General features: G+C 35.6%; 1 protein-coding gene across 2 annotated transcripts in view; it reads left to right on the forward strand.

Moving 5' to 3' along the window:
* The window catches only part of SLC12A2 (solute carrier family 12 member 2), a 107,979-nt gene extending 95,323 nt beyond the window's left edge, over positions 1-12,656 (forward strand). The window contains exons 21-27 of one of the 2 annotated variants that reach the window (XM_045487630.1): positions 870-917; positions 2,404-2,526; positions 3,937-4,048; positions 6,031-6,117; positions 7,385-7,520; positions 7,835-7,902; positions 9,737-12,656. In XM_045487630.1, coding sequence (XP_045343586.1) covers positions 870-917; positions 2,404-2,526; positions 3,937-4,048; positions 6,031-6,117; positions 7,385-7,520; positions 7,835-7,902; positions 9,737-9,872 — 710 coding nt within the window. In that variant the 3' untranslated portion in view covers positions 9,873-12,656. The remainder of the gene's footprint in view (positions 1-869; positions 918-2,403; positions 2,527-3,936; positions 4,049-6,030; positions 6,118-7,384; positions 7,521-7,834; positions 7,903-9,736) is intronic. The other variant, XM_045487638.1, reaches the window with a different exon arrangement.
* Positions 12,657-14,082: the final 1,426 nt, after the last annotated feature.

Below are 14,082 nucleotides of genomic sequence, written 5' to 3' on the forward strand. Positions count from 1 at the left end.
GAGGTATGTATTGTTCACCCTTTTACTAACAAGGAAAGTGAGGAGTTAACTAACCGTTTCAAGCTGACGCAGCCAGGAGAAGCGTTAGAGGGAATCCTGGAATCCTGGGAGCCACTTGACTCCAGAGCAGTGTACTCTTCCCTGTCCGGGTCCGGAGTTTTACATGCCTCAGACACCTCACATAAGCTTATCTGAAGAAGAACCTGAGATTAGCAAAACTGTTAACCCAAGAAAATACTTAAAGATACCTAAATGCAGATGGACCGGTACACGCATACAAACATATATACATGTATATATATGCTTACGTTTTATATATCAATTGATGTATATATGTATAAATAGTATTTTATATAAACCAAAAGACTCTGTCTCTGATCAAATTCCTTCGTGTTTCAAGTGGTGATTATTTTTTACAAGGACCGGATATCCATTAAACGTTTCTAAAAGTAACTTTTCAGTCATTTGCCCAGTGATGCAGTGGCAGTGTTTAAAATTCATGTGTTATCTGCAGTGTCAGTTTTTAACGTCCTATTTCAATTCTATAAGCCATAGTTGAAATTCTTTTCAACTGATTTCAAGTATGAACATTCACAAGTTTAAAAATCGTGTTCTAGTTTTTGTCAGTTTTACAGGAATACAATGTAGGGGTGAGCGTTCATCAGTAGCCCTGTTGGAGGGGTCTAAAATATGTTTGCTTTTAAAACTCCTCAACACTCAGTGTAGAAGATATCTATTTTCAGTCTTGATTATTTTTGACAGACTGTCTCATCATACTATGCTCTGTTTATAAATGTGCTCTATTTACATTTTCATTATTAATATAAAGACAATTAACTTATATTTTGTGTTTTTTAAACATAATCTAGATGAGGAAGAGGATGGCAAGACTCCAACTCAACCACTGTTGAAAAAAGGCAGGCATTTTTCATCATTTTGTTTTAATCCCCTTTTTCATACTGTTAACTCTTTAATTCCAACTTTGCTATTTTCTTTTTTTACCTTAGTTTTTATTTCCATGGCAAGGTGATGCTACAGTTACTTATTGAATGCAGATTAGAAACATTATCTTTAGTCCAACTAAAAAGTATAAGTCATCCCAGGGAAAGGGAGTATATCAAAGGCAAATTATTTTAAATCATCATAGCATTTCTGAATTACTCAAACCTTGACTGTCAATACCAGTTTCTTATTTTAAACTGCATGGTTTAGGTGCTAAACAGAGACACTGAAATGGGTCTCTGCCAGTGTCACTTGCATTCTTTACCATCAGGTGTACCAAGCCAAGCCCTTAATTTTGATACTAATATATTTTTCATTTCAAAAATTACAATATTTCTCACAGCCCTGCTGCGTTTGGGAGATACACAGTCATGTCCCCGGGCATGACTTTTATGAGAAGGAGATAGAGGTGAGAGTTACGGAGCAGTGTGGTTTGGCAGCCATATTATGTCATCATGCACAATCATTCGTCATGTTTGCGTGTATCATGGCAGCATGAGAAGTGAATGACAGACATCCTGCAGAAACGATCAGATTTCCTCCTGTGGATTCCTGCTTTTAAAAATTTGCTGTAGGAGTCTCATAATAGTCATTTGCTTGCTCATAGAGTCAGTGCTGAGTTTTTTGTTTTTTGTTTTTTTTTAAGTTTTTAAGTTTTTAATTCCTGGGAATATGGGAACTTCCTTGGTATATTGCTCTTTAGATCTGCAGCACGTGGTGCCCTCCAAGGAGTTCTGCCATCTTTCTGTGCCTCAGAGAAAGATGTGTGGTTATATGGCTTTAGCTTTTTGCATCACAAACCAAGGGGTCAAGTTAGGTAAAGATGAAGGTGTTCTTGCTTAGACTCAGAGGTTTCACTGTGATAATTGTTAGATTGTATTCATTCGTCTTCCACTTCCCTCTGTCTTTTATATTAATGATGGCATTTTATGTAAAATAATTTTTTGATCTTATATTAATGATGACATTTTATGTAAAATAATTTTTTGATCTTTAAATTACTGAGGAAAAAGATTACAAAAGTGATACGTTCATGGAATAGGCATAAGCCTCATTTGTCCAGTTAGCGTAAAACAACTTCTCAAAAATCTCAGTCAATTATAATATTCTTGATTGGTATTGGTATTCATGCTTCTCTTTCATTAAGAATGCTTCAAAATATTAGAAATTAGGCAAGATAATTTGGATGAGTTAAGCTGTTGTAAAGATGTATTTATCTGTGAACGTCTTTCAAAAGTACATTTAAATTATAAACCACTGAAAGCTTATGATGGATGCCATATACAACTGTCTGCATTATAAACATTTAAATATATAAGAGTTAGGAAATTATAGGAATTCAGCAAAAGAGACTTGAATATTTATCTCCCTTACATGTTATTTTTCTGCTTCATCCTTTAGAATCCAAAGGCCCTGCTGTGCCCTTAAATGTAGCTGACCAAAAGCTTCTTGAAGCTAGTACACAGTTTCAGAAAAAACAAGGAAAGAATACTATTGATGTCTGGTGGCTTTTTGATGATGGAGGTAAGGTTGTTACCATGCTTTTTAGCAGTTTTACATGTAGTGAAGTTGTGGGACTATGGGAATAGTACTAAGGAATGACGTGTCCTCTTCATCCCTAGACCCCTTTCCAGTTTTGTCAACATTCCCCAAAGCACCAGGATTAGTTTCAGAATCAGGTGTTGCACTTAACTGTTACCTCTTCAGTGTCCTTCACTATGCAAGTTGCCTACTTCTTGAGCTCATGACCTTAATATTTTTTGGTTTTTGTTGTTTTTTTTTTTAATTGACCAGTCTGAGAATGTCACTAGATTTGAAGTACCATTTAATCTTTTGTCATAATTAGTTTACATTATGTAGGTTTTTGGTAGAACTATTACAGAAGTGACGCTATGCTCTTCTGTCTATATCTCAAGTGGGACATGATGTTTGTTTTGGCTCATGACTGGTGAAGTTAGCTTTGACCATTGAGTAAGGTGGTTTTCACTAGATTTTTAGAATGAAAAGTTACTGTTTCCCCTTTTTAATTACACATATTAGTGGATGGGGATTTACTTTTGGATTAGGTAAATATACCATCATTACTACAACTTTTACCACTATCTTTAGCATCCTTTGATACTTTGGCCTGCTCTTATCATTGGTGTGGTGTGTTTGTGGTTGCCAAATGATGATTTTCGAATCCTGTTATTTCTTCCTCTTAGTTGGCTTCTTACTGTAAGGAAGAGCTTTCTCTTTTTTTCTATCTTTGTGAACTCATAGACTGTATTCAGTGTGAGATGATTTGTCATTCTCATTATTTGTTTTGATGTTCAGATCGTTTCCATATTTGGCCAGCAAGATCCTCTGTAGTCTGACTTGTGTGTCCATTTGTCATGTCCCAATCATAAGATGTTCCAGACTTACTTTTGTACTTTGCCTGTACCAGCCACTGAGTCACCTTTTACCCGAGGAACGCTGACTGCTCTTAGTGGAGAATGGTATATAGAAACAAAGATATGCTCGTTGCCACTGCACTGTCACTGCTCCCACGCCCTCTCAGTAGACGGGTCTCAGAAACTTACCATAGATATGTTAGTACATGTAAGTATAGATTGAACACCCATTCCAGTTTAAACACTGCAGGGTTTAATCCAGCTTCTTCTTCTTGGAGTTCTCATTTCAGAGAGAAACCTGGCTCCCACTAGGTTCAGTGAAGACTCTCAGTTCTTCAGTCCTCCTGTATGTGACTAACCTCCCGGTTCCATTGGGCTTCCCTCCTTGTTCAGGCCTACCTCATGGCTTTCTGTCTGAATTATTAAGGAAGAACAGATAGAAAAATATTGTTAAATGCGGAGGTGTAGCAGACATTCTTTTAGAGATTAAATTGAATTAAAAGGTCTTAATTGAGAAATTAGCATTTTGTGAATGATGTTTCATATTTTTATGATTTAGGTTTGACCTTACTGATACCTTACCTTCTGACTACCAAGAAAAAGTGGAAAGACTGTAAGATCAGAGTGTTCATTGGTGGGAAAATAAACCGAATAGACCATGACCGGAGAGCGTAAGTGTATTTAAATGGAAGAGCATTAATCTAGCCATAGTTCACTATTACAGTATATTTGATAGTATAAAAAAGACACAGTCCAGAAAATGTCAGTCAGGTTGTCCTATACTGAAGCTGAAAATCTTGTTAAACAACTAAAACCTCATTCTCTTTAATTTAATCTTTATGTTTACGTTGTGGATAGTTCATTTTACTGATTCCTAATATTTTTTCATATATCGACATTTTAGAAAGTCTTTGTTAAAAATTTGCAGCATTTAAATGTTAGGCACGTAAAAAGTCAGTGGATGTGCCTCCAAATCACATATTCCCGTGTGAGATACATTCTGTAGACTTGAAGACAACAGAAACGAAGGATGCCACGGTCATCCCTTGTCTTACTCCCACTGTACTGTCCCCATTCTATTTCTGGTTGAGTGATTTGCTACATACCCCACATCTCGTCCCTGACCTTTTCAGCACACACTATACACTCTTCTCTTGAGTTCACGTTTGAAAAGTAGAGCTCTGATGATAAGATGCCTCTGCCCAAATACTTGGAATTTCCTCTCTGTTACATTCCATAGAAAGTCTGTGCTAAAATATGACAAAGCCCAAACCCTCTGTCCTGTTCTCCACACTGTCTTACCCCTCACTGTGGTGCGCACTGGTGCACCTGCCCTGAACACACATGCTGTCTCAGGCTTGTACCCCTCTCTGCTCTCGTCTCTACTGTAAACAGCTCCTCTCATGAAACACTCCAGACTTTCAAGTCCAGCATTGCCGTCACTTTCTTCATGACACTTGCCCTAATGTGTTTTATTTTTATACCATTGTCTCCCCATTAGTTGTTACCCTTCCTTCCTCAGTAACGGTATACTTGGTATCACTCGCTGCATTCTAGGTACTGTATTAATTTATTTTTGTATCTTAGATTTGAGTTTCATGGGCCCAGTGACACATAGCAGGCGCTTAATAGATCTACACTGGAATTCAACTAAATGTTGAGTCATCTCACATAGTGAATTATGCAAGAAATACTAGAAATAATTCAAAAGTTAAACCTGGAGCGAGTCTGTTTTCTAATGTCTTAATTTAGAAAACTCTGTTTTCTTAAAAATAGAATCCCTTTGTGCTGACAGCTTTTCCTTTGTGTTTTTTTCCACTTTTTTGTTGGTGCCACCAAGATTTCCTTGCCGTCTATGCCTCTGAAAAGGTATTTCTTTACTGAAAAGTCAGAGGCTTCTTGGAGCTTCTTTTTCATGTCTGTCCCAGTCCCCCTCCCCCTCAAAAATGCTGTGAACTTGATCTGCCATTAGTTACAGCTTTTGATGGCTCCCAAAAGTCCTGTTTGGGTCTTGAGATAGGCATTCTTCATGGATGGAAGAAGAATCGAAAAATAATTAAACGTAACAACTGTTTACTAGTTTTTGCGGAAATCCATATAGTCACCAATATAATCTGTCTAAAAAAAGTTTTAACTGAATTATAGTTGACATATATTGTTATGTTGGTTTCAGGTGGGCAACATAGTGATTCCATATCTCTTTATGTCGTGCTCACCACAGGATTGCTACCATCTGTCCCTGTACAGCGCTATGAAAATACCATTGACTATATTCCCCAGGCTGTACCTTTCATCTTCGTGACTTGTTCATTCTGTAACTGAAAGCCTGTATCTCTGACTCCTTGTGACAAAAATTAAATTTAAAAACTAGTTGCCTTCCAGATTTCATTGTTACTGTCTTTCCATTCATGATTGGATACTAAGGAGCGATTCAGAGAAAGTGAAAGAATATAACCGGAGTCTCTACTCAGGGAATTTTGAGTTCTACTCAGTTGAATATACGGTGTGAACTAACACAGATGAACTTTATTCAGCACCTGATACGGTTTTCCTATAAATGATGCTTTTTAGATACAGTGATGCAGCCTGAAATGGAATAAAAATACATAGATGCAGCTTTTATGTATCTCAATGCTTTTCATTTTTGTTTTAGGATGGCTACTTTGCTTAGTAAGTTCCGGATAGACTTCTCTGATATCATGGTCTTAGGAGATATTAATACTAAACCAAAGAAAGAAAAGTAAGTTCTTGGATAAATTACTGTGTATAGATAACTGATTCTTTTATGGATGACCTACTCACATATTCCAGTAACAGATCATTCAACTTAAACTAATTACTTGGAGGTTTTACCTGCTGTTAGCATGTGAAGTCAACTTTTTTAAATCTGGTAGTGACAGTTGGCATGCCTGTAGCTGTTACTGAAGTAAGTATAAGGGCTTTCAGTTTTCAGAGAATTCATTTAGTGCTTTACAAGTAATTTCTGAAAATCCTAATGCCACAGAAATTCCACATGGTTCTTTGAATTTCCACTCTTCATGCCTATATTCATTACCACCACTCACTCAATTCCTACTCCACATTATATATTACTTTTCACTGTTTTGCCTTATTAGTAAAATAGGAGAATCAAAAATTAGCCTATAATAGTTGCAATCAGAATTCTCAAGGGTCAAGGGAAAGTATACTCATGGAATAATCTACCTGAAAATGGTACCTAGAGATTGTTATAATAATATGTATATTTATGTTACCAGGCATAATTTTAATTATTCTCAAGTAAATTGTTGAATAAATGATGAAGCTGGTTTAAAGAATTTATCTTAAATAGAAAATAATAAGGTATACTTTGTAAGCTTATAATCAGGGAAGGATTTGTTTCCTTTTATAAAACAATATATGCCAAGAACTTTGTACGAAACTTGACACTGAAAAATATTTTTCACATTCATAGGGGATTAGAGTGTTTATGTTCTTTTACTGTCTCTTATCCTATTAAATTATCTTTGTATCTAGAGATTAATTGTGCATCTTCTTAAATGTTAAGTATCTGTGTGTTCCTCCCTTCAGAATATTCTAGTACCTTTTCTCCTACTACTGCTCCTTTCATTCAGTGGTACTTGAACTAGGAAAGGTTTTGAATATTTTGAGTAAAGGAACAACACAATTTGACGTATTGCTCAAAAGGATCATTTTAGCTACGGTGATGGAAATGTATGTAGGTTGACGGGGGGGGGGGGTGGGCATAGGAGCAGGGAGTAGATACAGAGAGATCATTGTTAGCAGTTCAAATTACAATTCTGTTATTGTGAATATGGTTCTAAATCTCTAATCAATTTGAGAAACTAGAGATGGCTGTTTTCTGAATAAGTTGCCAAAGAGATGGTTATAATTAGGGTGAGGAACTGAGCAGGAGAGATGGAAAACACTGACTTCTCAAATTCTAATTTAGCATTTACGATCTTAGTGTTAAGTAATTCAGATTGTGATTGTCAGTTTTTTTTAAGTATTGTAGCATTTGATGAAATGATTGAGCCGTATAGACTTCATGAAGATGACAAAGAACAAGATATTGCAGATAAAATGAAAGAAGATGAGCCATGGCGAGTAACAGATAATGAGCTTGAACTTTATAAGACCAAGGTATTATTTCTCTTCTGCTTTCTTTTCATTAATCTTCCATTGATTTTTTTAAAAAATACGTTAAGATAGAAGTATCAAGAACTATAATTTGTTATGGGAGGAACCAGTCTTGTAAATTCAGTCTCCTCTAAGTTGGATCTGTATGTGAACAGTGTGTGTAAATCATTAGGTCTTTTTTAAACTAGGGAACAGATACTTTTATTACACCAAAATTATTTTGGTTTCTTTTTGCTTACTTCTGTATAGTTCTATGAACCACACTAGATTCCACTTTTCCAATGGTCAAGGAATGACTTTGTCTTATTTCCTTTCAGACCTATCGGCAGATAAGGTTAAATGAATTATTAAAGGAACATTCAAGTACAGCTAATATCATTGTCATGTAAGTAATGTCTATACTAAGATTTTCTTCAGTATTCATTTTATGATAACGCGATTAGGATTAATTGCCATACCAAGTACATATGTATATATTTCCCAGTAATGATCTAGTGGTTATAAGTAGGAAAAACAAACTTTTGTTAATATACTTTAAGCATACGGAAAAATCACTTAAGGTAGGAGGAAAGAAAAGCAAAAATCTTAAGCTTATATGAATCTAAGTAATTCTTTACCACAATAGTTTATTATGGAATTTTTCCTTTCTTCTTTTTCCCACCTTTTAAAAACTCCTTGGCTTTGAGAACACTCCATCATATGTGGGGTATGAGGACCTCAAGTTAAACTTTGGACCCTGAGGTGGTGGAGGGCACCTGGCTGGCTGAGTCTGTAGAGCGAGCCTTTCTTGATCTAGGGTTGTGAATTTGAGTGTGACATTGAGGAGTGGATTGTACTGACTTAAAATAATTTTTTTTTTTTTTTTTTTGAGAAAGAGAGGGCACAAGTAAGCCAGGGGCAGAGAGAGAAGGCCAGCTCACCTGAAACGGCACTCAAGCTCATCTGATGCCAGACTTAACTCACGAACTGTGAGATCATGACCTGAGCCGAAGTCAGATGTTCAATGAATGACTGAGCCACCCAAGCACCCCTCCAAATCAGTTTTTTACTGTTAAACTTGCCTTAGATTTTTAAAAAATCTTAAAAAAAAAAATTGTAGACCCCAGGCAGCATCCTCATAGAAATAACACCATAAAGTTACCTTGGGGGTTTAATGTAAAAAGTGGTTCCTGTCTGAATCTGCTCCCCCAGTTTTCCACACACAAACTTTACATACAGACACTCTGTCCTTGCATTGAATATAGATGTTAATGCTCTGTAGCTTTTTTTTTTTTACTCACTAAATCAGATTTGGTAGGTATTACTTGAACCTGAATTTTCTGTCATGGAGCCTGGGTCCTTCAAGAGGTTAAAAAAAAAAAGCTCAGTCCTCCAAAAACATCCCAAATGATGAAATGAAACAATACTAGAGAAATGTTGTTTTGATTAACAAAAAAACAATATACCAGAAGATTTCAAGTTTTGCTGCTGATGATCAGATACTGTAATGGAATATGCTAAAACAGAAGTCTAGAGAGAAACAGTTGATAGGGCAACTGGTGACTACTACCACTATCTACAAATAGGAATGAAAGACCAGACAATTGAGTGGCTCAGTCCATTGAGTGTCTGACTTCAGCTCAGGTCATGATCTCATGGTTCGTGGGTTCGGGCCCTGTGTTGGGCTCACTGCTGTCAGTCAGGATCCTGCTTCAACTCCTCTCTCCCCTTCTCTCACTGTCCCTCCCCTACTCGCACTTTCTCTCTCAAAAATAAACACTAAGAAAGTTAATGAAAGCCCAGAGAAATAAGAGAAGTTGAAAATTAATACATAGAATTAATTATGTTTCAGTTTTGTTTATCCATGTGTAGTTTCTGCTTTCAAAATTCAGATACAAACAGCCCTTTCTCCTAAAAGAATTCTGTCCTTAATGAAGAGGGGAAAATGTGAGGTTTAGCATTAGATATAAAATGTGCTACAGTTGATAGAAATACTTATTTCTATTCTTACGGATAAATTTTAAAAATCTTTTGTTCAGACATGTGAAAGGGAGAGTAGTGATCTATGAGTATAGTCATTGTTACGCTATGTTCAGAATTTGCCACGCTCAAAAACAATGTGTAACTAACCGAAGTAATTTTTAGTTAATATTAGTAGGGACTCCATATATAATTTTTATTACAATTTCTGTTTTCAACTTAAATGCATTGCCTAATTTCCTTTCTCTTTTTGATACCAGGAGTCTCCCAGTTGCTAGGAAAGGTGCTGTGTCAAGTGCTCTCTATATGGCCTGGTTAGAAGCTCTATCAAAGGACCTACCGCCAATTCTCCTAGTCCGTGGGAATCATCAGAGTGTCCTTACCTTCTATTCTTAAGTGTTCCGACACAGTGGACAGCCCTCCAGATGGTACTTTAGTGCCCAGTGGAGTAACTGAAATCTTCAATGACACATTAACATCACAATGGCGAACTGTGACTTTTCTTTCACTATTTCATTAATTTGAAAGCACACAGGGAAGTTGCTCCATTGATCCGTGTATGGAGACTTCAGTTTTAGTCAAGTCTATATTTCAATCTGAATGAATGGTGATGATTCCTTGTTGCTGGACTAAAGCTCATGAGAGTAAAGTTTTCCTTTGCTACTTGAATAGCAATAAAAGTGTGTTATTTTTTGATTGATGAGAGGAGTACAAAAAGCCTTTAGCCTTGAGGTGCCTTCTGAAATTAACCAAATTTCATCCATATATCCTCTTTTATAAATTTATAGAATGTCAAATTTTGCCGTCAGCTATTATTTTTATTTCTAGTCTCTTCCACCGTGAAATGAAATGGACACTGCTTTTCTTCTTCCATTGACCAATTAGTGTTGAGTACTGTATGTTTTCTATTACTTTTGTAAAGGTATCTGTTAGATACTAAAGATGAGAATTAGGGCAAGTTAATGAAAAATGCAAAAAAAAAAAAAATGATAACCCAAAAGTGACCCCAAAGGTTAGGTTTCTGTGGGTTTATATAAAATGTAGATCTAGGAAAAAAAGACCCAATAAACCTTTCTTTGTTTTGTTTTTTTTTAATCTCTAATTGGCTATTTGTATTTTTATTTGAAATCTTAGGGACGGTTGAAGATTTATCCAGTACTTCTATATACCATGCTGAAAAATCTCCTGTTGTCGTTCTTCAGACCAAAGTCCTCAAAATCATTTGTATCTATTAGAAGGGAGATCTGTCCTAATTTATAGTTTTCCTCAAATCTTGAGGGACTTTTAAGAAATGTTAAAAGATTTTTCTCGAGGAAAATTGGATAAAATAATGTCATCAAATAGACTATTTCAGTAAACAATATGTGGAATCCCACTGTACCATCGTTTATAAATCATTAAAATATTTAATGTTTCATCAAATGGTTAAATGGACCACTGGTTTCTTAATGAAATGTTTTTAGGCTTAATTCATTCAATTGTCAAGTATACTTAGTCTTAATTAATATACTCAGGTTTGAACAGATTATTCTGAACATTTAAATTTAATCCATTCTTAATACTTTAAAACTTTTGTGTTAAGAAAAACTGCCAGTTTGTGCTTTTGGAATGTCTGTTTTGACATCATAGTCTACTAGTACAATTTTGACAGTGCGTACGCACTGTTACTAAAAGCTTTATATACAATTATCAATGTGAAGTTTTTCATTTTTTATTCAAGGAAGGATTTCCTAAAAACATTTCAAGGGATAGATGTCTGCATATATGTATGTGTGTATGCATACGTATATGCATACACAGATGCATATGTGTATATAATGACGTTTATGTTGCTGGTGTTTTTGCGTTTTAAAGTGATCCAAGATTCATTAGATTAAAATTTTTTTGTTTTGGTAAACATAAGTTCAAAATGAGATTGAAAGGTAACAGGTTTCCAGGAGAACAAAGGTGATCATTGGAAGGGCATGTAACTTCACACAGTTACTGTTCAGTTAGAAAATGGAGAACACGTCCGCTACAGTACTGTTCAGTGAGTTCATTGGCATAAGTCTCCGTGGTGAAGAATGTATGCAGGTTTTCATGAATCTTGATAGAAATCCATAAAATTACTACTGTTGTCAATAGTGCAGTCTTTTTGCTGCGTGAGCATAAACTAAATGAATAGAAAAGTGGAGACCTGATGATAATTTTGAATTCAGAATGTTAAAATGAAGTAATTGTTTTTCCAAATTTTTTTCCCTACATTATAACTCACAGCATTGTTCCATTTTATTGCAGGTTTTGTAGTGTTTTGGGGGAAAGACAGTAGAAGTATCATATTATTCAGTAAACAATATCGTGTTTGAACTTTTTAAATGGATAATAGGGCATGAATTGAGTGCTGCTATCTTGAAATGTGCACAGGTACACTTACTTTTTTTCTTTTTTTTTTTTTTTTTTTTTGGAATTTTTCCCATTCAGGAAACCATCATTGTGATCTGTACTGCAGGAACCAAATGTCATGCATCATACATATGTGTATAAAGTACATAAAATATATCTAAATATGCATAATGGGGGGAGGGTAATATTGTCTGTGAAATAATGTAAGAAGCTTTTCACTTAAAAAAAAAATGCATTACTTTCACTTAACACTAGACACCAGGTCAAAATTTTCAAGGTTGTTGTAGTACTCTAATAAATTTCAACAATTCTTAGACATGCTAGCTAGTGTTGAAGCTATTCTACTCTGTTTTATTTATGCTGAATTTGATTATTTTAATGCCATTTTTTTTTTAGTTCTAATCATTGGTGATAACTTGGAAATAAATATGCAATGGCATTGGACAGTTCATTATTTCTATAGGTAAATACCGGGTTTAGAATGGTGGTGTTAAGCTGATTATTAAGGGTTAATTAAATCAAATATTTATTTGTTACATTATTTCATTTGTACTTTAGGTTTCCTTTTACATTCTTTTTATATGCTTTCTGACGTTACATATTTTTAAAGACTATGGAAATAATTTAAAGATTTGAGCTCTGGTGGATGTTGATCTACTAAGTTTGAAAATGTAATATTTTGATAATACTGTACTATAACTGTCACACACCTGCTTTTCTAACGTTTTAATGTGGAATATTGCAGTTGCTGCTTGTACAGAGGTTACTGCAATAAAGGAAGTGGATTCATTAAAACTACTTAATGTCTACTCTTCTATTTTATCTGTTTTGGAAATCTTTATCAACTTTGTGATATACCCTCATTTATAGGACTGTTATTTCACAATATCAGAGTTTTTTAGTGGCTTTTACTGTAATATTCATGCCTTGGAAAAGTTGTTTGAAATTGTTTGCTATCCCTGGGCCTTTGTCCCTAAGCCTCATAGTCCCTGTCTTTTCTTCGGAAGACTTTTGGCTAAGCTGATTAGCGATTCTATAAAACATTTTCGCTTTCTTATTTGAACATTATAGTAAGCATGTCATATATGCAGGACGGTTAAGTTATCTCTGTTTTACTCTTGAGAAAGCAACTTGGCGCAATGTAGGGAGTTTCCTGAGGTCATGTGGCAAATAAGTGAAGAATGTTGGCCGAGAGCCCAGATCTTTCATCCCTTGGGGTATCTCTATTACGCGTTCACTGCTGCCTGATCCATAACTAAGAGGTCTGGGATAGACTGGCTATTTCCAAACTGCTCGTCCATGTCTGCCAGCAAATGTGTGTTCAGGTAATGCAATTAAAGTTAGAAATACAGAGTGGCTACAGGCTGGCTAATACATCTGAAGCCAGATAGAGGTGTCCACTGCATGATCTTTACTTCTTGCTTATTGTCCAGTAGTCTGCTATTTAGGGTCCTTATTTCTTTGGGGACTTAAAAGGGGGTTCAGAGGCAACTATGAACTATGAATGTGGCATTTCCCAGTATCATAGTATCCAAAGGTTTTCCAAGTGGGGATGCCATTCATCTTTGAGCCAGCAGGTATTTTTTGTTCATTCACTGGGAAGAAAATATAAATGCATGTGATACAATTCTGTCTTTATGGACCAATAGGATGTGTGTAGATACAGAACCAATAGGTGATAGTTTAATGTTGAACTCTTGGAGGAAAGATGGCACAAGTCCTGGGACATGCTCATCAGGAAGTACTGTTTAGCTAGTTGAGAGAGTAGATACACATAATGTGTTGGTGGGTTAACCAACTGGACATACATACTTTGTTTGTAGACTCCTAAAATACCTAAAGATCTAAGTCTTGTTGCTCTCTATGGAATCCGGAAGCAGGGGTCAGGTCAGAGACCTCTTCAGATAGGCTATTAAATGGTAGTATTAAGAAATTCAGCCCAGTTTTTCCTCTTGAATCTTCCAATGAATTTTGTGTTATGGCTAGAAAGCACTGTTTTAGGGGAAATGTGAAGGCCTCTGAATTTGTCACCTCCTGTTGTGCGGCCTTAGTGTTCACTATACTTACAGATGAGGAACTCATTCCCCAAAACGGTAGTGTCTTGTCCACACATATCCTCTGTTCCACTCTTCTCGGATACGGAAACAAATTACCAAGATGTTCTGAGCACAGCTGCAAAGGAAAACATATTGTACGTTTTTGATCCACAGAATAAGATCGGTGA

This window comes from Leopardus geoffroyi, chromosome A1 (assembly GCF_018350155.1).
Source record: "Leopardus geoffroyi isolate Oge1 chromosome A1, O.geoffroyi_Oge1_pat1.0, whole genome shotgun sequence".
Classification (NCBI taxonomy): Eukaryota; Metazoa; Chordata; class Mammalia; order Carnivora; family Felidae; genus Leopardus; species Leopardus geoffroyi.